General features: G+C 50.8%; 1 protein-coding gene across 6 annotated transcripts in view; it reads left to right on the top strand.

Moving 5' to 3' along the window:
• Positions 1-23,884, top strand: part of Tacc2 (transforming acidic coiled-coil containing protein 2) — a 218,070-nt gene that overhangs the window by 173,775 nt on the left and 20,411 nt on the right. For 3 of the 6 annotated variants that reach the window (XM_045153732.1, XM_045153246.1, XM_004659279.3), the window contains 7 exons: positions 7,309-8,623; positions 12,704-12,764; positions 14,268-14,469; positions 19,624-19,685; positions 20,358-20,473; positions 22,166-22,337; positions 23,554-23,694. In XM_045153732.1, coding sequence (XP_045009667.1) covers positions 7,309-8,623; positions 12,704-12,764; positions 14,268-14,469; positions 19,624-19,685; positions 20,358-20,473; positions 22,166-22,337; positions 23,554-23,694 — 2,069 coding nt within the window. The remainder of the gene's footprint in view (positions 1-7,308; positions 8,624-12,703; positions 12,765-14,267; positions 14,470-19,623; positions 19,686-20,357; positions 20,474-22,165; positions 22,338-23,553; positions 23,695-23,884) is intronic. The other 3 variants (XM_045154750.1, XM_045154169.1, XM_045155647.1) reach the window with 1 other exon arrangement.

The following is a 23,884-nucleotide window of genomic DNA, read 5'->3' as shown; positions in this document are numbered from 1 at the left end:
ACTCTGGGTTTTCTGTTGCTCATCCCTTCCGCCCCTGGTGGGAGTGAAGACACCCTCGGCTACCTTTAGAAGCAGTGCTAGTGGGGGGCAGCGACAGATGACAGCCCCACCTCCAGCCCTCCCACGAGACAGATGTACTTACTGTGTGCTTCCCTGTTAAACCTGCAGGGAGGGGCGCACCTCCTGCTTAATAGGGCCAGAAATGACCCCACAGACTGTTCAGGGACCGGGTAATGCCATCCTTATACCTAAACGGCTCTGTGGCACATAGTTTAAAGGACCCCACTGTGGCCTTGCTTAGGCCTTAGTTCTTCTCATGTGACAAGTCTTCAGAACCACCTCCTTCCAGACAACGCACTGGATGTCTGTAGCAGTCACTTCCAAGACCCACCTCTTGTCCTGCCCCAGCCTGTCATATTGTGCCTGCAGGAGAACCAAATACGGGCCTGGGACAGGCAGGGCATCCACAGCCTAGCTAGAGGTAAATGGAAAATGGAGTGCCTAGTGGAAAGAGAAAGAGGTAGATTCAAGGCTAGGCTTCCATTTCTACCCTTTTCCCTGGCCAGGAGCCAAGTGGCCTATAACATAAAAGAACATTTCATTCTTGATGTGAGCGTGAGAAAATAAGAGGAGGGTAGAATTCATTTTCTTTTCCTGCTAGAGATTCAAGCAGACAGTAAGTATAAGGGTATACATTCCCAGGACTTAGCCCTAAAGAGTAGGCTACCGCCTCACAGGACTCCTGCCTGACTTCCTTTTCAACAAAACAGAGCGCTTTCTCCATTCTCCAAAACAAATACAACAGCCCACCTCTTTCTTAGACCAGTTCATAAAGAACGAACATTAGTACAGGCTGAAAAGATAAGCCATGGGGAGGAGGCTGGGAATGTTAATTGCCACTGAGTCACAGTCCCTTAGAACCTTTGATTACACCCCTTGGAGTCTTTGAACCGAGACTTTACATGTCTTTGAAACCTACAGTGAGCCCAGGAAGCAAGGATTATACAGTCAGGAGGTGTGAATTTGGGACTGTGTCTGCATAAAGCCCCCCTGGCTCGGGTGGATCTTTCCATCCATTCTGCAGACCCGTGGGGGCACCGCAAAGGCCCGGCCCAAGAAGGCACCGTGTTGCTTGCGTAGGTGGCTCCTGGGAGAGAAGTGTTTGTTCTGAGAATCATGGGAAAGAAGGGCATTAGAGGAACATGTATTGTTTGGTTTTCCTCTGCAAAGTGCCAAAGGAACCACAAGAAATAATAGACAAGCCTTTGACTGGGAAAACAATGGTTTTTCCTCCTGGGAAACTTGTTTTTATCAGACAGTCTCTCATCATGTGTTGGGTTCAGCCAGCATGTTAACGGTCCATAGGACAGAAGGATAGGATGGTGGTGCCCACCTTGCATCTACCTCCACCTGGGGAGCCCAGTTTTCCTGTTTATGACTGAATACCATGACCTGCGAATTCTCTGGGTTCACTTCCTTCTGACTTCTGTGGCCCTGTAAATGGAACACTTGGTTTTTGTGCAGTGATTTTGTTATTAGAATTCACACCATGTTGCAGTCAGCTTTGCATTGCTGGCAGAAAACACCAGACCAAGAGCAGCTTGTGGGAGGAAAGAGTTTATTTTGGCTTAGAGACTCAAGGAGAAGTTCCATGATGGCATAGGAAAATGATGGCACCTCCTGGTCAACATCAGGTGGACGACAGGAACAGGAGAGTGTGCCAAACACTGGCAAGGGGAAGCTGGCTATACCACCCATAAGCCCGCCCCCAACAATATAACGCCTCCAGGAGGATCCGATTCCCAAATTGCCACCAGCTGGGGACCTCACATTCGGAACGTTTCAGTTTATGGGGGACACCTGAGTCAAACCACTAAGGGACGTAGTTAAATGTTATATAATTAAATAATAGCTCCCATTTAAACAGCTACCTCGTATTGGGCTCCTAGTAGGTTCTTTGCAGGTTAATGTCCCATAGGGCAAGAGCAGATTATCCCTCGTGTGTGTGTGTGTGTGTGTGTGTGTGTGTGTGTGTGTGTGATCTTCCTGTGAGCTCACGGACCTTCCCCGCTTCTCCAGTGTGGCAGGAGCCCCGGCTCCCTTCCGCTTGGGAAGCCGGCAGCGGGGTGCATTGGGGTTGGGCCACCAGGTTTGTGCTGCCCTGCTGCTAGCTGCGCAGGTGCTGCGCCAGTGCTATGACCTCGTGTCTATCCATGTGCCAGAGCCACCGTGCCAGCCTGGGCTAGACCCTGGAGAGAAGACAGGGCCAAAGGATCGTTAAAGATTGACAGGACGTAACATAGATGGCCAGCAGCGGGGCGCACAGTGGGAGAGCTGAGGCAGGGGCATTCCAGCATTTGCTCACACTTCCAGGGACATTTTTTTTCCCCCCCTGGGGATAAGGACTGTCCATCCATTCCTGCCTGGAGCCCTCTGGGCCTGGGAGGAGCTCGGTGGTGACTGGAGCTGCCTGGTCCCCAGCGGGCTACACCTTCCTCTCTTCCTGTAACCTGTGTGGGCAGACGCTGTCATGTTGGGTGCAGGAAGTGGTTTCTGTCATCACTGGGCCCACCACAGGGAGCCCATTTCCTCCACACTGGCACTTGCTTTCACCCTCTCTGAGGAAGCCAAACCGTGGGTGCTCACTAGAGATGTGGGGGGCCTGGTTGAGGCCAGATGTCCCGGAGATCCTGCCAGGATCGACCCTCTCGGGAAACAGAACAAAGAGGGGTGTCACCGGGGCCTGGACAAGATGTAGTAGGTTGTGGTTGGCATCGCCCAGCACCTGCTGTATCCTGGGCCAGGTGTTCCTGTGGCTCTGCCCAGATCACAGCCGTGTCAGAGCTGTGGGGCGATGTCCCAGTTTACATAGCCTCAGCCTCTTCCATAGACCAAGTAGCCTATAAACGACGCGAATATATCACTGATGCTCTGGAGGCTGGAAATTCAGATTTGGTGTCGAGCGAGGTCTGGTTCACGGTTCATAAGCAGCACTTTCTTGCTGTGTCCTCTCGTGGTACAAAAGACAAACTCTCTCAGGCCCCTTTCGTAAGAGCTCTGTTCCTGAGGGCAACCTCTCCAGTCTTATTGCCTCCACAAGGTCTGGCCTGCCCCGCACTGTCACCACGGGTGTGAGGGCTTCGACGTGGGAATTTTGGCATTCACAGGTGTTCAGACCGTAGCCCACGGAGAGTTCAGAGCCCGGCTTTCCACACTGGGACCTTTTGCAAGGATAAACATGTTAACTTCCAACAATTATGATTCATGTGCTTAGAGGATATACAGCTATATTACTTCCTGTATGTTTGGACATCTAGTCTTGATTTATTGGTCATTTGAGAGTCTAAGCACCCCAGGGCGCTGAGCATTCACCCAGGCTAGTACCCTCCTAGCCTGAGCATCCCTTGGGAAACAGTTCAGCAGGCTAAGAAATGTAGCCTGTGGAGAAGGCAAGGTGATGTCGGGCTTCCTCCCTTTCTTTCAATTCAACTCTTGTTTCCAAACATGTGTGCTTAATATGGTGTCATGTTGCCTTGCTCCCGCGTTATGTGCCTGTTACATTCACATACCTTACCCTTAATGCTTAACGTGATGTGTCTAGAGAGATTTACGGAAGTGGTAATTCAGGGCCAGTAGGTTCATAGTTTGGGCCTTAGTCCCATAGGACTAGTGTTCCTGTCACATAAACCACAGGGGTCCCCCTGCCCCAAGGAAAGGTGGTTGGCCATCTGCAAGCCAAGGAGAGGCCTCAGGAGAGGCCAGGTCCACAGACACCTCCATCGTGACTTCCAGCCGTAGCACTGTGACATTTCTGTTGTTGAAGCTACCCAGTCCGTGGCTCTTGGTAATGACAGCTGAGCCAAGGACCCTTTTCATGAATCGCCGACTTTGGCTTAGCTTCAGACCCAGCCATAACCTGGAGCCAGGGATGTGGCATTGTGTTTGAGGGCCAGCGAGTCCAGGGGGTCGAGGACATGTGGGTGTGGATAGACTGCTCTGCAGTCCCCATCTTCATTGCCTCTGTGTCGAAGGTGAACCCCACAGTGACTAGCATGTTGGAGGCACCGTGGGTCTGGGACAAATGACTGGTCTTCATGCAGATACGTGTGGCTCTGTAGAAATGCAGTGGGGAACCCCCAGGGAACATGTGGCAGTGTCTGGAGGCATATATTTTTTGGCTTTTTCGTGTGTGTGCGTGTGCGTGTGTGTATATGTGTGTAGATGTGTCTCGTGTGTACATATAGAAGTTGGAAGAGAATGCCGGCTGTCCTCTCATCTCTCTGCTTTATTCCCGTGAGACGGTGTCTTTCACGGAAGCTGGAACTGCTATTTCTGGTCAGACTAACTGACCAGTGAGCCTCAAGAATTCTCTGGTCTCCAGCCCCCGACGGGACTATGGTCACAGATGCACATGGCCATGCCAGGCGGTTTGCATGGATGCTGGGGATTGAGCCCAGGGCACATCCGACCCTCTCGGCTCTCACGCATGTATGGCAAGCCCTCTTACCTGCGGTGCCGTCTTCTCAGTCCTGGAGACTTTAAAAATTTTTTTTATTTATTTACTTAGAACATAAAAGAGGGAGAGAGAGAGAGAGAGAGAGAGAGAGAGAGAGAGAGAATGAGAATGGGCACACCAGGGCCTCTAGCCATGCAAACAAACTCCAGATGTATGTGCCACCTTGTACATCTGGCTTACATGGTTCCAGGGGAATCAAGCCTGGGCCCTTAGGCTTCACAGGCAAGCACCTAACTGCCAAACCATCTCTCCAGCCCAAGAGCCATTTTTTGATGGTCAAAACTGAGGTATGAGGTACTACTAGCCTCTACCAGGTCACAGCTAAAGGCGCTGTTTGGCATGCTACAGTGAATAGCTAGCCCCCTATGGCGAAGGACTGATTGTTCCAAAATGTCCATTGGGCCAAAGGTAAGAAACTACAGCACTTCCGTCTTTCTTGGTCTATGATCTCATTAGGGAAAATCAGTTCTAAGTAGGAAACCATGCTAAGTACTCAAGGACACTTTTCTTCTGGGGAAAGCACAGCAGATGGTTAAGCTGAGCATCTGCTGATTGTTGCATGATTGGGGAAATTTGCTGAGGCACATGCTGCAACTAGAGAGATTGAGAGAGAGAAAGAGAGAGAGAGAGAGAGGGAGAGAGAGAGAGTTGGCCGTGGTGGGTCTGGCTATAGAAGTAATGGAATGATGGAGGCCTCTCTCCCACCTGTCAAGACCCACCAGAAAGCTTCTGGTCCTCTCCAGCATCCCTGGTTCTCTGTCCTCCGAACCAAGTAGCCGTTGGCAACCACAGGGCAGGAAGACGGGGTCACTCCTGACCGGAGGAAGCTGAGCTTGAGGGCTCGAATGCCCCAGGTGAGAGGCGATCTCAGAGAGGAGGGTGGGTCCCTGTGCTCTTGATGTGAGAAGGCTGGAGGTATGTTTGGTGATGATGAAAAATCATTGGTTTCAAAGAATAGCCCAGAGGCTGCCATCAGGTACTGTCTCTAGGACTTGTTTGCCTAATAGGGTTAGAGTTAGGAACGAGGGGGGAGTGCCTGAAACCAGAACTGGCTCATGGACACGTAAGAGGGCTTCCCCAGACTGTTGTCACACCAAGAGGCAGTTACTGAGCCTGCAAGGGAAAGTGTAATGAGGAGAGGCAGAGCTAAAGCAAAACCCCTTCCTGAACTCGAGAGGTTTGCGGTTTCTTTGCTGCGCTTCTGCGCTCTGACAAGGCTCACGCGGCAGCAGAGTTAGGACGCGCCCCTTGTGGAGTGCCCCCCACCTGGATACGGGGAGCCTAGGTGGCCCTGAAGGATTCTGCAAGAAGCCAACGGCCCTAGTTCAAGTGAGCCTTTCCCAGACCTTGTTTATTGGGAAGAGGGATAAGGTTGCCCAATGGAGCAAGCCAAATACAGGATGCCCAGTTAAATTTGAATTTCACATGAGGAGTAATTGGTGTATGGGAAGTTGTCACAAAACCCGAATTCATGTATTTGAAATTGAAGGTAGCTGAGCATGCTGGATTCTATCTGGCAGTTTTGCAGGGGGGACAGGAGGGCCTGTCACTGAGTACGTGCTGGAAAGATGGTCCTGTTACACTTGAGCCAGCCTTTCCCCCATTCTGTGCTCTGATTCCCGCAGTACTCAGGTCTGCAGACCATTGTACAAGACTTGCCCTCCCTTTTCCACTGACACATTTTTCATTTTCTGACAAACCATTTTCTGGCATCCTTGTCTGCCTGGAACAGTTGGGAACCAAGAGAGTCTCACAAGGCACCACCTGCTATAAGCAGAAACCAGTGTGTCCAGCCCAGGCCAAGGCTGGCAGGCCCCCGGCGAGCAGAGGGGCGGTGAGTTCACAGGCCATCACATGACCCACATCCTGTCGCATGTGGGAGAAGGGGCAGCCTTCCCTGCTGGAGGTAGGAGGGCCGTGGAGAAGTGGCCCAGGGAGGACTGAGAAGGGACAAGAGGCCAAGGTCAGGCAGGCAGGTTGGCGGGAGATGATCGAGTGACGCCTGGAGGGGCAGGTGGTGAAGGACAAACCCCCTCCCATTCTGTTGCTCGAATGGCTCCCACCTTCTTCTCCTAAAGGCCGAGTCATCAGGACCGGGCTTGCTGTGACCCAAGGCTCAGTGTGCTTTGCTTGTCCTCACTGTTTCCCTCTCTGGCTTCAGCCACATCAGCCTCTTGACTGTCTCTGTGACGTGCCGGGGATGCTCCAGGGATGCCTGAGGTCCTTGGCACTGTGGGCTTCCTTCAGGCCAGGATGTTTCCTCCCAGAAAAATTCCTAGTTCACACCTCACCTCTTCCCTGGTTTTTGCTCAAATGGACCTTGACCAACTCCCTTACCTGAAATCACAGTTCTGTTTTTCCTCTTAGCCAGTGGCATCACCACGTGATGGCCCTTCACAGCCTGTCCATTATATTGCTTAGCCATCGTCTTCTCCCTGAAGGATGTGGCCTCAGAGAAGATGAGGACTGTGTCCGCTTGGTTCATTTCACTGCTGGGTCCCCTGGTGTGGGTCAAGCACTTGGTCAGTGGGTTCAGGATCAATGATCCGAGTCCTCTCTTCCTTCAGCAGCCCTCCTGGCTCCCGTTGTACAAATGAGGAGACTGAAGATGTGCCCGGTGATGAATGAAACTAGGCTCTATACCCAGGCAGGGTGCCCATCGTGAGGCCTGGGGGGTCTGGGGATCAGAGTTGCCTCTGCATTGCGAGGGTGTGACATGAAATGGAAAAAAAAAAAAAAAGACTCCCAGTGACCCATGTCCTAAAGTAATGGCTTTGTCTCCATTCCCTCAGGATGCACTTCTGAGACTGTCACCGTCCCTGATGGCCCGCCCAGTGACTCGGTGGAAGGAAGTCCTTTCCGTCCTCCCCACTCCTCCTCCTCGGCCGTGTTTGATGAAGATAAGCCCATAGCCAGCAGCGGGACTTACAACCTGGACTTCGACAGCATCGAGCTGGTGGACAATTTTGAGAGCCTGGAGCCGCGCTCATCAGACTGTAAGGGTCAGGAGTGCAAGGTGACCACCCGGAGGAAGTCCACCGAGTCCGTGCCCCCGTCCAAGTCCACGTTATCCCGCTCGCTCAGTCTGCAAGCTGGTGACTTTGACGGGGCCTCCTGCCCGGGCAGCCCTGAGGCCGGGGCGCTCACCGCAGATGCTTGTGGGACCGGATCCAACAGTGCTTCCAGCACCCTTAAGCGAACTAAAAAACCTCGGCCACCTTCCTTAAAAAAAAAACAGACCACCAAGAAACCTCCAGAAACCCCTCCGGTGAAGGAGACTCAGCAGGAGCCAGCTGAGGAGAGTCCCGTCCTCGATGAGGGGCACCTAGCGTCCGAGACCAACGCAGAGCCTGCCACGCCTGAGGGCTCTGGGTGTGCCTTGCCCGAGGAGACGCCCCTGGGACCTGCTGCTGTGCCCACAGCCACCTGCCCTCTGGCTTCCGAGGGTGCAGAAGACACCAGCCCCCCGCCGTCTGGAGGTGGCAGAGTGCAGAACTCGCCCCCCGTGGGGAGGAAATCAGTGCCTCTTACCACAGCCCCTGAGACCATCGAGGTGACGCCATCGGATAGCGGGGGGCAAGAAGACTCCCCCGCCAAAGGGCTCTCCGTGAGGCTGGAGTTTGACTATTCGGAGGACAAGGGTAATTGGGACAGCCAGCAGGACAACCCCCCTCCTACCAAAAAGATAGGCAAGAAGCCAGTTGCCAAAATGCCCCTAAGGAGGCCAAAGATGAAAAAGACATCAGAGAAACTGGACAGCGCTCCTGCCTCCCCCGTCAGGTCCCCCACGGAACCCAATGACATCCCCATTGCTAAAGGTACCTATACCTTTGATATAGACAAGTGGGACGACCCTAATTTTAACCCCTTTTCTTCCACCTCAAAAATGCAGGAGTCTCCCAAACTGCCCCAACAGTCATACAACTTTGACCCCGATGCCTGTGACAACGAGTCCCTTGACCCCTTTAAGACGTCCTCTAAGACCCCCAGCTCCCCTCCTAAGTCCCCAGCCTCCTTTGAGATCCCAGCCAGCACCGTGGAAGCCAATGGAGTGGACGGAGACGGGCCAAACAAGCCCGCCAAGAAGAAGAAAACGCCCCTCAAGACGTAAGTGCGCGGGGGCGGTGGTGGGGGTGGGGGCCGGGCCGGGCACGGCTGCGACTCTTGTGCCCCGTCCGCGCGCGCTGCGGCTCTGTTCACCGCCCTGCCTGTTGCTGTCATGACGCCGTGTTTGTGGCTCTCTCTACAGGCAAGCAGGAGACACCTTACGTCCCTTCCCCTCTGAGGCCATGGTGGTATCACCTTCCCATCCATGGACCCATGTAGGGTCATAAGTCCTTGATCTTTTGTCTTGATCGGTTAACCGCCTAAAGCTTCACGGTTTAGCCAAACTTCAGGGAAATCCACAGAAAAGGGAGCAGACGCAAGAGACCTGGCCACCCTCCTGTGAGTGGCGGATGCCCTTCCCTGCTTAGCCTTTAAAAAAAAAAAAATTATTATTTGTTTGACAGAGAAAGTGGGAGAGAGAGACAGGTATAGAGAGAGAATGGGCACACCAGGGCCTCCAGACACTGCAAACAAACTCTGGACGCATATGCCCCCTTGTGCATCTGGCTAATGTGGGTCCTGGGGAATTGAACCTGGGTCCTTTGGCTTTGCAGGCGTTAGTCGCTAAGCCATCCCTCCAGCCCTGCTTAGCTTTTGTGTTAGCTTTTGGAGAAGCCAGGATGTATGTACACCCCACAGTATGGGTTAACACTCACAGCATTTCATTCTGCCTGTTAATGTAACTTCAGCCCAGGGGACTCCACACAGTAATTAGTGCGCCACCCGAGGCCCAGGAAGGAGAACTGCTCCCTGAACCTCAACTACCTCGTGAAGAAATGGGTGCTCTGTCCTCTGCCCTTTCTCTGGCCATCTTTTGTAGATAAGAGTCCAAAATCCCTTTAAGTCCAGAAGAGATTGATGGAACCTAGAAGGCATTAACAGCTGAGTAAATAAATACTGTGTCCCTTGTCCCCAGCATTCATCCTTAGGCCCAGCTCTTAGGTGGACGACTGCAGGTCCGTTCTTAGGACCATGCACAGTGTAGCTGACCACTTGCAGACTTCCTTGCTCTTAAAGGAAAAATCAACTATGTAATTTAATGAGGCGTGGTAGAATTGTCTCCTGGTGCAGTGGGACTGAACGAGCCTAGTGCTGGCCCCTCTGGGTCCACTTGGCATGAGCAACATAGGGCAACCCACTTGCCTCCTATTGGAGCTCACCCTAGCACTGACTGACTGAGAACAGCCCATGTTCGGGCCTTGGGTCGCCTTCCCACCATCTGATGGTAGCTGAAGACCATTCTGGCCCCAAACACAGATTTTTTCTTAGATCGGTTTCCCCAACCAGGCTCTTCCTAGAGATGCCATAGAGCCTGTGTTAGAATCTTAAGACTGGAATAATGTCTCCACTCAGCTGGAGAGAAAGCTCCGTGGAGACAGCACAGATGTGGTAGCTGGCATCTGTAATCCCCGGTAAGCCTATGGCAAGGTGGGGGTGGAGATAGGAGAACCCCTTGGAGCCTCCAGGGCTAGCCAGCCTGCTGACTGCAGCCGTGAGCAGTGCCTCAAACAAGGCAGGAGGCAAAGACTGACAGTGGAGGTTTCCTCTGACTTCACATAGGCACACAAATACATGCTGGGAAAAAAAATCCAAAATTGCCGGGCACAGTGGCGCATGCCTTTAATCCCAGCACTCGGGAGGCAGAGGTAGGAGGATCACCACAAGTTCGAGGCCACCCAGAGACTACATAGTAAATTCCATGTCGGCCTGAGCTAGAGTGATACCTCGTCTCAACACAAACAAACAAATCCAGACTTGAAGAAAGCTATTCTCCAAAACCCTGTCCTCTCATCTGTGGGATAAGCATCACCTTATAGCCACCCCCTCCTCCTTCCCTGAGATAGCCTGAGGTATTATGTCCCCAACCACTTGCTCCTTTGTGCATCAGACATACGGTCAGGGAAGCCGATCCTGGGTCTCCATCTCACCTTTAGTGCAACGGGGGTCTGATGGTTTAGAGGACCCTACCCAGGGAGACAAGGCTCCCAGGCCCCGACCCCCAGAGGATTGGAACCCAACGACCCCTTCCCAAAAGGCTGGGCCATTGCCCTCTCGAGCAAAGTCTGCAGTTGCTGGCTGCCACAAGCGTAACCCGCAAGTGACTAGTGTCTACGGATATATCTTTTTGTCAGTTCCTTCTGTCTGTCTCTCTTTTTCTTTGTCTTCTTGTCTTAGGATGGTTGAAGATGTGATGTCTGTGTGTTCTCTGTTGTAAGTAAACTTCATGGCTCAACGTGCTGCTTCTGCCCTCTGTTTCTGCTCGCCTCCCCTTCCTTTCCTCTCTGGCCGCTGCTGTTTCCTGTGGAGGGCTTGGGGATGATGGGGCTCAGGGCTCCCCAGCAGCCAAGGCTATTTTTCTGTTTCATCATGATTGGCATGAGTAAGACCACTTGGCTTGTGGAACATGATTACCCAACAGCTGCCGGCTTGTCGGGAATGGAGCCATTCCTTCCCGCATACTTGTTTATTGGTCATTTTCATTGGAGACCCGTATATTTGTTTTAACTCCTCAGTCCATTCTTATTCAAGCTGCTGGTCAGTTGCTTCCGGCAGCATGGCACCTTCACGTTAAGCACCCCAGGAAGCATCGGTGGAGATGACTGAGGCTAGATCTTGTTACTTACTGTGTGAAGCGTACATTTCTGCCTGGGGAGGGATGTAGGGTGAGCTCAATGTGGAGCCCACGACAGAGAGCTACCACCAGGGTGCTCTGGGTCACATCCTTGGTCAATTAGGGCCAGGCTGGATGTTGGTGTGCCTTTTTGGCCATCTGTGGGTCACCCTGCTGGGCATCAGTGCAGTTGGCCACCTGTGTGCCTCTGCTGTTGTCTCCTGGCCAGGGCAGAGCTCAGGGCTCCAAAGACACACACCTTCTCCCTGCCCTTACAAAGGAAGCTGGCCAGGAGAGCATGGAGTCTTTCAGCTCTTTTCTGCCCAAGGGATTTCCTTAGTATTTTCAAGCCATTTAGCAACTGCAAAACATAGTTATATATTTATATGCATGAATAAATATATGCCTTAAGCTGTGATTGCACTGTTTTCATGACAAATGCCATAAATGTTGTAAATAACCATTTATGGTATTTTTTTTAATGATGAATGCCATTGTTGGAGTATTTTATTTGAGAGTACACAAGGAAGGAACGCAGATGCCAAATTTCTGTGCCTACTCACTTAACGTGGAAAGGAAGGGAGAGTAATGGGATTTAAAGCGAGGGTCTATGCCCTTCACCCTGACCCATAAGCCCTTGCTTTGCTGGGAATGGGACCCTACCTCAGAGGGATCAGGAATCAGGAGGCAGGGGCCAGCCTATAGGTGATGGGGCATCCATTTGATTGGAAATGACCCCGAACTTCATGTTGTGCCGGTGGGTTAGGCACTACTATTTATGCTAAAAGCCATCCCTGTCTCCTGTGGTCTGCGATGATGCCCCACCCCCATCAGGAGAGGAGAGAGAGAACGTGTATGTCTCCTCTGTTCATTATAGCCAGGAAAACGACATCACATATCTTTCCCTGTGCTCAGAATCCTACCCAGAGTCTTTCAAAACACAGGGATCCATTCCATTCAGTGTTCTGTGATTAGGAAGTGTTTTTCACCTCTCTCTACCACACTCCAGGACCCAGAACTTTCCATTTCCATGTTAGCTCCTTCCTCATTCAGCTATTCTTTTAAGAGCTCTGTTGCTTTATCTGTGTGAAAATTGGACCCTGTCCATTGGTGGGGTGAGCCTAGAAGCTCTCCCCCAACCTTAGTTGGCACAGACACTCCTAAAAGACTCCAGATAAATTAATCGCACCAAAAATTTTGCCTTATTAAAAATAAGACCATTTGGTTAAATTTAGCTGCATTTTCTGGGTCAGCTCTCCAAAATGGCATCTCTTTAAAGATTTCCAGCTTGATGGATCTTTCCCCTGGGGACAAAAATAATATCTATTAAAAAGCAAGAATTTGTGGTGGGAATGGACCCCTTTGGCCAGGTTGGGCGGAGGGAGAGGCAGAGGTGATGGGTGCCCCCTGTTCCGTACAACTTGGGGTGTCCTGTGGCTTTGTGTTTACATTTTTTCTTTTGTTTCCAGTGACACATTTAGGGTGAAAAAGTCCCCAAAGCGGTCTCCTCTCTCTGATCCGCCTTCTCAGGTAAAATGTTCCTTTGATCCTTAACGTATTGCGCACACAGGGGTGAACACTGCTGTGTTGTTACCTCCCTCCCCCGGGAAACCAGGGCTAGAGCCTCCCTATCCTTGTGGCATGGTTCCAAGTTTCCCGCCACCACACGGATGGTCCCTTGGTGTTAGCAAGAGCCGTTCGATCCCTTCACCTTGGCAAAGGAATGTCAGGAGAATTTGATAGTTGGACTGTGGAGGAGGCCTCTTGTGGTCTGTTTTTTTCATTTAACCAGCTGAAAACTTGGAGGTGTTAGGTTGAGAAAGTCTTCTGAGGTCAGTGAATACAAGACTTAGGAGGCAAGAAAAGAGCCCTGGATTATGCCCTCCAAGTTGGAGTGGGAAGATGAGGGAAGCCATTCCCTAAAGAAGTGTGGCTTCAGTTCTCTGAGTCTGCTTCCCTTTTAGTAGTTCCTCTAACAGGTTCATGCCGTTTTTCCCTCTCCTCCTTGTAGACCTCACATCCTCAAGCAGGTTTGCCATACCTGGGTCATAAGATAAGCAAACCTTCTCTCTCCAAAGTCCCAGCTACTGGCCCGGGTGGAGGCTGAGGAAGACCCCGGGACATCAGCCTCGGGAATAGGAGTCTTGGGCTTGGCTGTCGTGTGGTGTGGGTCCCCCCTGCTCGATTCAGCTGCCCTGTGCAATGGCAGTAAGACCCTCTTTAAGACCCCCTTTTCTCTACTCAGAGACTGTTTAAGAGGACTGCTAGATGGTATTGATTATACAATATGAAAAACTAGTAGAGATATCCCAGATGACCAAGACATAAAAGCTTGAGAGTCTTTTAGTGGTGGTGGTTGTTTAAGATAGGGTCTCACACTAACCTGGGTCACTATGTAAACTATGCTGGCCAGCCTTGACCTCACTGCAACAGATGTGAGCCACCATTCCCAGTGGGGCTTTTTTTTTTTCCAGTGTAGGGGACTGAACCCAGGGCCTTGCAGATGTGAGGCAAGCACCATACCACTGAGCTCCATCCCTAACCCTTATTTATTTATTTTTATTTACTTACTTATTTATTTATTTATTTGGTTTTTTGAGGTAGGGTCTCACTCTGGATCAGGCTGACCTGGAATTCACTATGGAGTCTCAGGGTGGCCTTGAACTCAGAGCAATCCTCCTACCTCTGCCTCCTGAGTGCTGGGATTAAAGGCGTGCGCCACCACGCCCGGCTCCTAACCCTTTCTCTTTTTTTAGACCCAGGCTTAAGTTTCCAACAGTCTCCCTGCCTCACCTTCACAGATATTAGGGTTACAGGTATAAACTACTATACCCAGCTTTTAATTTCTTTTGGGGAGCCCATGGTCAGTCCCTGAAAGCGACCTCCGAAAAGCAAGACACACAGAGGAAAGTTGTTTCCTGGGGAAACACTAAAATTTTCCCGGCCGACGGGCTTCAGACCAGTGTGTGTGTCGGGGGAGGTTCTGATCTAGACGTCAGGTGCAGGAAGGGCCTGCCTGCCTTCCCCTCACAGGACCCCACTCCAGCTGCCACACCAGAAGCGCCCCCAGTCATCTCCGCGGTGGTCCACGCCACAGACGAGGAGAAGCTGGCCGTCACCAACCAGAAGTGGACGTGCATGACGGTGGACTTGGATGCCGACAAACAGGACTTCCCGCAGCCCTCAGACCTGTCCACCTTCGTAAATGAGACCAAATTCAACTCGCCCTCGGAGGGTAAGCAAGTCAGTGGCCAGCCGGAGCACTCAGAGAATACTGCCCCTAGGGATCAAAGGAAAGACGCTTGCCAGCCAGGTCACCATTGTCCATCTGTGTCATCGTCTGCATGCCTCCCACCGTACTTGATGCTTGGGGCTGTGTTTTGAAAATAGCCTAGGACACAAAGCCAGCTGTCCCTTGATCCCGTCAATGCCTGCTGAGAATGACCTCTGTGTGCATCCCTGCTGCATGGCCAGAGGGTCTTGTGGTTGTGAAAGATGTTTCCACAGAGCTTAATTCATGTCAAATTTTCATTCACCCACCAGCCTGATGACATCATTGTTCATAGTTCCCATGGGAAGGTCAGACAGTATGACCACACCTTTGAATCATGATTGGAGACAGAGGCTCACCCCGGGCTTGCTAATGGGGGGGACTTGATTTCTTTGAAAGGGCATTTTGCTTATCTCAGTGGCTTCCTTCATGTTCTGTTCTCAGTTTCTCTTTCTCTCTGGCTGCATAATGAGTTCCAGGCCAGCCTGGGGTGTATGAGACCCTGGTCCGAAAAAAAAAAGTTACACATCGTAAGTCATTAAGTCATTAAGCAAGCCTGGGCAAAGCCTCCTGGACTAGGGTTTTCTTTCACATCTGCACAAGGGCTTCCATCCTTCCTGTCTTAAGGAAAGCCACTGAGAACACCCGAAGCCTCTGTCTGGAGGGGAGATGGGGAGATTCATTCCCCTGGGCCTGATGTCCTCTGAGTCCCTAACCCTCTCCTTTGTAACACTGTGGTGAGCCTCGTTATAGGCCGGCATTTCAACCTTTACATTTATAATTGTTTTTTAGTTCTTTTTCTAAGATCTTGATTTCTAGCCATTTAAAAAGTTAAGTCGGAATCAGGACGAGGAAGGTCACACTGCTCTGTCTTTGCTCACCAGGGACTGAGAGCACCATTAAATGGCCTCCATACCTGCCCTCACCCCATCAGGGTCAACAGTGGTGTGGCAGACAGTTTTCGTTGCTGTTCCCAATGCTTCCTCTGGAGGCAGCCGTGTGGTCAGGCCTCTCGGTGGTCTGCTCCATGTCCCTGAGGCCTGGGAACAGAACCAGTTTGCATTGGTGGTGATGTCTAGCTCATAATAGAATCAGATCTTTCAGTTTGGGATGCTGGACTTCTCGCTACACAAAGCTGCCTTTTCCATGTGTAACAAGAAAAAGGTGCTTCAAATTCCATCACTTGGACTGTGGCATTTTGTTTTCAGCCAAAACATAGTGCCTTTTGGTTAGCCGTCAGGTCGGCCCCTCTGGCTTGGGATTTGGGAGGTTTCAAAGTGACTGATGCTCTCTAACCTTTCACACGGACCCTGGGACGAACTCGCTTTGGCTTCCTTTTGACCCTTGTTTTCCTCTAGCTACACCTGAGCCATGAGCCTCCCTGAACAGAATCCCTTTCTCCCGATGCCCTTCACCCCAGCTGTGGCCAGTGCTCACCCCTCACTGTCTCCCACCCTTGCCTGTCCTCAGCTACCCCAGTCCCACTTGCCTGAAGCGCTTGGTCGGGAGCCCTTAATGCCATCGTGAAGATGTGTGTGCCCGTCTTAATTCACCACCAGGCTGTGGGTTTCCTGAAGGCAGCACCCGTCTGGTTCCTTTTCATGTCTCACACCACCCTGAATATCAGAAGGGCTAAAAAAGAGGTTTCAGAGGAATGAAACACCAGGCCAGGCAGGTAAACCACGAAATGGCCAACTCAGTCAGTTGGATCTTTGCAAACTGGCCTCATCTACGGGATGTGTAGGGACAGAAAGGGAGAGAGGTCCAAGCTCCTGAGGCAGCGAGTGCATGTGGACCCAAGCATCATTCTTGCCACCTAGGTGGTGCCTACCGCTTTCTGTTGGGTCACATCTGGAGCGGGATAGGAAAGTTCTAAGCATCAGAGACAATCACTGGGAAACCAACATGGGATGGACATTGTGATTGAGAATCAAAAATGCATACAATTTTTGGGGTGTGTGTCTATGTATGTTGGTTTTATCATCAGAACTAAGAGTACATGGTTTTTGATGCCTCACTGGGTAGGAATATTTGCTTGTTCTTCTTTGACTGAAACTGCCTACTAGCTTACTCAGTATATCAAGTGTAACAGAAGTCTGTTACACTGCCTCCTTAGAAAGCAGTGATAAAGGCTGGGAAAGCTATAGCCATAATTTTAACAATTAAATGACTTTTAAAAAATATCCATCCTCCATATAAAGACAGTAGAGTTACAGTTTTAGGGGACTGTGATTCCCCTGCAGCCCCCTTTGTAACACACCCTGGACATGGAAGTGGGGTGTAGAACCCGCTTGTCAGAAACCCCCTCCTGTTCACTTAATAAGTTCCAGACTCCAGGGATGCCGATGTGATGTTCAGAACGTATCGGTGCAGCGCTGCAGCTGTGATCTGAGACTTTTCTCACACCTAAGTCCCCGCCACAGGAAGAGGAAGTGCTGGGTTCGACCACGTAATTACTGTTTGAAGACGTGTTTATGGTGACACTAATTCTATAGGAGAGAATAATAAAGCAGTGCTGATCATTCTGCATACATGGCTTCATTTCCCCTTGGCAGCTCTGGGGTGGATTTCTGTAATCCCCACTCTAAGGCTGGAGAAACAGAATCAGTGCTGTTAGGGCTTGCGGCGGTCCATGGAGTGCTCTGCTGTCGGACGTGAGCACGGAGCCTGCCTTTGGAGGTGCATCGGACGAGTGTATGAGCTAATCACGCTCCAACCTGGGTGCACAAGAGTAGTGCACCAGACCTAGTTCAAGAGAGATTTCTGGAGCTGGAGAGATGGCTTAGTGGTTAAGCGCCTGGCTGTGAAGCCTAAGGACCCTGGTTCAAGGCTCGATTCCCCAATACCCACGTAAGGCAAATGCACAAGGCATGCATCTGGAGTTCTTTTGCAGTGGCTGGAGGCCCTGGTGCACCCATTCTCCCCAACCCCCTCTGTTGCTCTCAAATAAATAAATAAATAAATTTAAATTTAAAACTTTTTTTTTTATTTGAGAGTGACAGACACAGAGAGAAAGACAGATAGAGGGAGAGAGAGAGAATGGGCGCGCCAGGGCTTCCAGCCTCTGCAAACGAACTCCAGACGCGTGCGCCCCCTTGTGCATCTGGCTAACGTGGGACCTGGGGAACCGAGCCTCGAACCGGGGTCCTTAGGCTTCACAGGCAAGCGCTTAACCGCTAAGCCATCTCTCCAGCCCTTAAAACTTTTTTAAAAAAAGATTTCTGAAACCAGTTGCAGTAAGCTTTTCTTCAAGCTTGGTTACAAGGAGAGGTGCTTACGTTCCTCATAGCCTGTCCGGCCATTTTGTGGCTTCTCAGGGAGGACCCGTGTAGCTGCCTGTGGTTGAAGGTGGCACTGTGTGTTCTGAAGCAGCCCCTCTACGTGCCCATTCCTCATTTGGGGTGAAGTTCCCTGGTGGAGGGAGGACTTCCTGCCACCCCTGGGGAGAACCCTTCTCTGTACCATCACAGGTTGCCTTTGAGGGAGAGAGTGGGCATTCCAGGTAGTTGGAGGGGAAATCCCCTTGGCAGGTAGGAAATACCCTGGAAAAGCAGCTGTTTTGCTGTTATCTTTTTTTAAAAATATTTTTTATTTTTATTTGAGAGAGAGATGCAGAAATAGGCAGGTAGAGAGAGAATGGGTATATCAGGGCCTACAGCTACTGCAAACAATCTCCAGATGCATGTTCCCCCTTGTGCATCTGGCTTACGTGGATCCTGGGGAGTCGAACCTAGGTCCTTTGGCTTTGCAGGCAAGCACCTTAACCGCTAAGCCATCTCTCCAGCCCTGCTGTTATCTTGAAGCCTATCTGCAGTAGGACAAAAAGATGGTATCCTGGGTCTCTTACATGGAAGGTGGGGATCCCCTCCGGCTTCTAATCTTTAAGGTCCTTAGAAGCTTACACTTCTGGGCACTAAGTTGGGGCAGGCCTGCATGGTCGCTGGAGACATGTTTTCCAAGCTGCAGCCCAGCATTTGGTTCGCACTCCTAGTCTGTGCTTCCAGTGTAACTATCCAGGAGTCAAGGTGTCCTCTGGCCGTTCATGCACGCAGCAAGCTTCGGCTTTGTGAGCAGGCTCTGCCCACTAGGAAAATGCATTTACTCCACCAGGCTATTCAGAGACTGCTGAAGGGCTGGGGTCGGTTCAGCCACTGCCATACTCGTCTGTAAGGTCTTGGAAAAGTTCTAGGATGGATTTCCTCTGAAGCATCAGCATTTCAGCAATGACCTCAGCAGTAGGCAGGCATATAGAGGTCCACACCAGAACTGCAGAAGTGAGACATCTGAAAGCGCCAGGTTGTGGCTTCTGTGGGAATAAGGGACCCTTTCTGGTTCCTCCCGCCCCACCAGATCTACTGCACCCCGATCAGCATGAGGTACACAGTTGGTACCCAGTCTCTATGCTGACAAAGAGCCCATTTAAGTGATGGAGCCCATATGTGGAACCATCCAAGTGCCTCAGGCAAAGGAGAGACTATCTGGTCTCTGGTCAGTGCCTGGCATTTTCTTGGCAGCCTACAGTCACCAATCAATTTGAGATAGATCATTTCTCTGACTCGTTGGATGTAACTAGTCTTCTATTTGAAATTTTGATTTGGTCCAGCACTATAGCCACCAGTAGAATTTTAGGAAATGTCCAGGTGACTTACAAAGGTTCTTTTCAAAGCCATACTGGAGGGACCAGGCCTGTCTTTGAATTCACAGAGAGGGACAAGTGCAGAGGCAGTTGTAAGATGTCATCCCCCTATCCTGCGCCACTGTTGAAAGTTACAAAGAAAACCAGTGCCAAGAACGCACACGCTGCAGTCAGAAAACTCAGAGAAAACCACGCGGGTCTGTCCATGGCAAACCTGCACGTTGTGTGGCTGCCTCGTTTCCTTAGGACTCAGTCAGGCTAGCAACAGAAACCTCTGCCATGAGCAGGATTATCATCTGTCTGAAAATAGCTGTACCAGGCCTTGTTGGTGACTAGATCTGAAATCTGTCATCAACAACATCATTCCCCAAAAGCCCAGAGCCCACTGTGCTCCAGTAGGTCTTTCCTTTTTTTTGGTTTTTTGGCCTCTAGTCCTCATCTCCCTTGTTTCTATTTGTTTGTTTGTTTGTTTGTTTTTGCAGAGTTGGATTACAGAAACTCCTATGAAATTGAATACATGGAAAAGCTTGGCTCCTCCTTACCTGTAAGTTCTTTCTGCCCACTGACCCTCACAGGGGCTTCTTTGGGGACCCTGGCAGAGCTGTGAAGAGTCCTACAGAGTTTTCCCGTTATACAGAGATGCCAGTCCCCATTCCTGCACTTAGGGTTCCAGTCCTGGGAGGTCTAGTTTGGCCTCCTGGTCACTCCTTTCCTCCCCTTCAGCCACACAGTGTAGCCTGTGTGCGGGCACGGCAGAGCTCCTCTGAGCCCCACTATCCTCTCTGTCCTTCCTCCTTGGGCCAGTGGAGGGAAGCCCTGTTTTTTCAGGCTGGGCTCATTGTCCTGTCTCTGTCTCTGGCGCCTCGCGGCTGCGTCCCTTCTGCTGTATCAGCCCGCCGGTGCGCCCCATTGATATGACTGGGTGCTCGACTTACCTGCCTTCTTTAGCTTCAGGGCCAGCGTGGTGTCTGCCACAGGGTGGCCACTGAGAACCCACGCAGGGCCAGTCAGGTCTTCCCTTTTCCGTCCAGCCCTCCGCCTCTCATGTAGCCAGCCCCTGCTTCCTCTTCTCTTCCTGGTCACTTGATAAAATTGAAGGCTTTTCCCTAAGCACTTGGCTTGCTCCCCATTGATGACACATGCTCTGGTTTTCACCTGGGTGGCATATTCAGGCCTCTGTACCCTGCCGACTGACATGTGACTTTGGTCCCCGCAGCAGGATGATGACACCCCGAAGAAGCAGGCTTTGTACCTTGTGTTTGACACCCCTCAGGAGAGCCCCATCAAGTCTCCTCCAGTCCGGATGTCGGAATCCCCAACGCCATGCTCAGGGTATGGTCGGCATGATGAGAGAATTGTGGCTTAGGTCAGAGGTCCCCTTCAAGCAGTCCACAGCTCCGTCTGTGTCCACAAGGCCACAGGTGGCATTGCTTCTGTTACTGGGCCTTGGAATGAAGGTGAAATCAAGGTTTCCTCATGCAGTGGTTTGTACTCTGGATGGTGAATGAAGGTCAGATCTTTAGCAGCTGACAGCTAGCTCTTCTAGAGACCCCTCCTTCCCTCTCCCCGGACCACACACTGTCATTCATCCAAAGGTGGACAGTGTGATCAATCTGAAACCAAACTCCATACCTGGTAGGAGTTACTTGACCCACCTGTACCTGTTTCATAGGGCATTGAGTGAGAAGACTAATGTGTGACCCCCCCCCCACCAGGGGTTTAAGGAGAGGGAATGAGACAGACTTTCAGTCTCCAGAGCCTCCCCAGCTGGGTGATGTGCATAGGATGCCTGGCTTTCCAGGAGAGGCTATATGGAAGACTCCTTTTTTTTTTTAAATTAATTTTTATTAACCTTTTCCATGATTATAAAAAAAACTCATGGTTGATATATTTTATAATCATGGAAAAGGTTAATAAAAATTAAAAAATAAATAAAAAAAGAAGGAAAAAAAAACAAAAAAAAATCCCATGGTAATACCTTCCCTCCCCCCCCCCCACTTTCCCCTTTGACATTCCATTCTCCATCATATTACCTCCCCATCTCAATCATTGTACTTACATATATACAATACCAACCTATTAAGTACCCTCCTCCCTTCCTTTCTCTTCCCTTTATATCTCCTTTTTAACTTACCGGCCTCTGCTACTAAGTATTTTCCTTCTCACGCAGAAGCCCAATCATCTGTACCTGGGATCCACATATGAGGGAGAACATGTGGCGCTTGGCTTTCTGGGTCTGGGTTACCTCACTTAGTATAATCCTTTCCAGGTCCATCCATTTTTCTGCAAATTTCATAACTTCATTTTTCTTTATTGCTGAGTAGAACTCCATTGTATAAATGTGCCACATCTTCATTATTATATGGAAGAGTCTTAACAGAGTACTTGGTATAGATACAAGGTCTGACAAACATTTACTGCTAATGCAGGCGTTGATGCACCCGTCAGCGTCCACAGTTTGAATGGTTTGATGAAAGCGTCACTAGGGAAGTGTGGGGCATTACTAGGTTCGAACTAACCCCTCCCTGTCTGCCTGCTCTGTCGTTGAGCAAGACTGGAATCTCTTATTTTTGGCTCTTGTACTTAACTGGAAACAGGGTCCCTGCAGACCAGAATCTGCCCATGTGGTGAGGTGGTGGTGGTGCCCATGTGATAGGCTCTGTGTTAAGTACCCTGCCTACATACAGCGTCTCACTTCATCTTCACAGAGGAAACATATTATAGAGGGAAGGAAACTGAGGTACAATACGTCATCTTCCCTCAGAGTACATAGTCAAGTGGCTGGCTGCTAAATGCAGGCCTCAGACCCCTTAATGGCACATGCGCTCTCGCCCTTGGGAGCTGGCCCTTAGGCATGGGCGGGCCACTCTGTCCCTCTGGGTGACAGCCTGAAAGCTACATGTCCACCTGGAGCCCAGCCTTCGAAGGCTGGGGTTTCTTGGGATGTTGTCTTTCTCGGTCAGGGTTTCCTGGGTGACGTGATGTCAGTTGAGTCTCCAGTGAGCAGGCCTTTTGCTTCCTCAGGTCCAGTTTTGAAGAGACCGAAGCCCTTGTGAATGCTGCAGCGAAAATCCAGCTTCCCGTCGCACGCACGCTGACCTCCAACCCCGAGCCACACTTGCAGCTGCCAGAGAAACCCTCACAGAAGGAGCTAGAGGCCATGGCCTTGGGCACCCCGGCAGAGGCAATTGACATCGTAAGTGAAATCCAGGGGACCGAGTTGAGGCTGGAGCTGCAAGGTGCCCTTGGTGTTCACCTGGCACTCTCTGTGGCACTTCACCCTGGCTCTCGGGCCACAGGCGTCCCACCTAGGAGAAGCCTCAGGCAGAGGCCTTCATTTCCACTGGAGGCTCGCACCGTTCCCACGCAGTGCTTTATGCGCCCAGGGTCAGTCATTTTCCATTTTTCTCCTATTGGAGCTTGACTGTTGGACGTGCTGGAGCCATGGTGATCCAGCAACGCCTTCTGTGAGATGGATGAGGGCAGAGCAAGGGACACCCTCCCCTTTGGGGGATCAGCCATTTCTCCTGAGTCTTAGGGACTCCCAAACCAGAACTCTGGCCTCTCATCTCCCAGCCCTCTCCTATGGCTTTGTAGACTCCAAATTCCTGAGTCTAAGACCTCGCCCACCCCATTCCTGGATGTTACATGTGGTCTCCCTAGAGTATATGGTGTCCATTTTAGGGTCTCCCACGTATATTAAATGGACGAATGTGGGTGAGTTTTATTTTTATTTCTCTTGCCTCTCTCCTGGCAATCCCATGCAGGTTTGAAGAAATTGATTCCGTGTATTGCTTTTGTCCTGTATTAGATGACACCATTTATCTCGCACAACAAACATTTACCTGCTCTGTGGGTGGATGTTGGGTTGGATACTCTACACAGTAGTGAAAGAGTGTCTGGATACGAATGAGTCCCTCGAATACTGTGGCAGACTTGCCCGTGGCTTTCCTTCTATGGAGGTGGCTTCTGATTTTGAAATCTTTGTAGTGTACCAGAAGTCCACTTTTACTGTTTGAAATCGTCTTTCCTTTATGTAGATAACGGAGACCAAACCTGACCTCCTTTGATATTGATATTTATCCTTGGAGCTATTACCTTGATGAGAGTTCTGTTACGTTTTGAAAACCAATCCACTAGCTTGCCTGCCACTCGTGGAGATTTTCAAAGAAACAAACAAATGGTCACAGGCTCCAGCCCATAGGCTTAGGAGTGAGGGGGGTTTTGGGGGGGACTCCAGGGACTACACTGGGACTGCACGATGCCCCTTTCTGGGTGGGCAGGTGAGCACTGATAGCTTGTTGACAGGCTGTGTATCCTGGGTAAAATATGGCTGCGTGGTCCTTGTCTGGACTCCGTGTCACTCTGCTGTCCTCTGTTTCTCTTCTGTCTTTCTCTCCGTCGGCCTTCAGACAGCTCCGGAGGGTGCCTTTGCCTCTGCGGACGCCCTCCTCAGCAGGCTGGCCCACCCTGCCTCTCTCTGTGGTGCACTTGACTATCTGGAGCCTGACTTAGCAGAAAAGAACCCCCCAGTATTTGCTCAGAAACTCCAGGTTTGTAGCCCACGTGTGACCTTTTGAGAGTTTGTCAAAACCTCAGTAGAGAATGAACTCTCAAGCCCCAACCGGGCTGAGGCCGGACTTAATGAGGAACTGCTGAGAATGTTCCGGGTGAAATTGTTTCCCCTCGAGCACTGATACTTGTGGTGTGCTGTATTATATCCAAGATGTCAGAATTCTATAA

The sequence above is a fragment of the Jaculus jaculus genome, chromosome 1 (genome assembly GCF_020740685.1).
Source record: "Jaculus jaculus isolate mJacJac1 chromosome 1, mJacJac1.mat.Y.cur, whole genome shotgun sequence".
Lineage (NCBI taxonomy): Eukaryota > Metazoa > Chordata > Mammalia > Rodentia > Dipodidae > Jaculus > Jaculus jaculus.
This window is presented reverse-complemented; position numbering and strand designations above follow the sequence as displayed.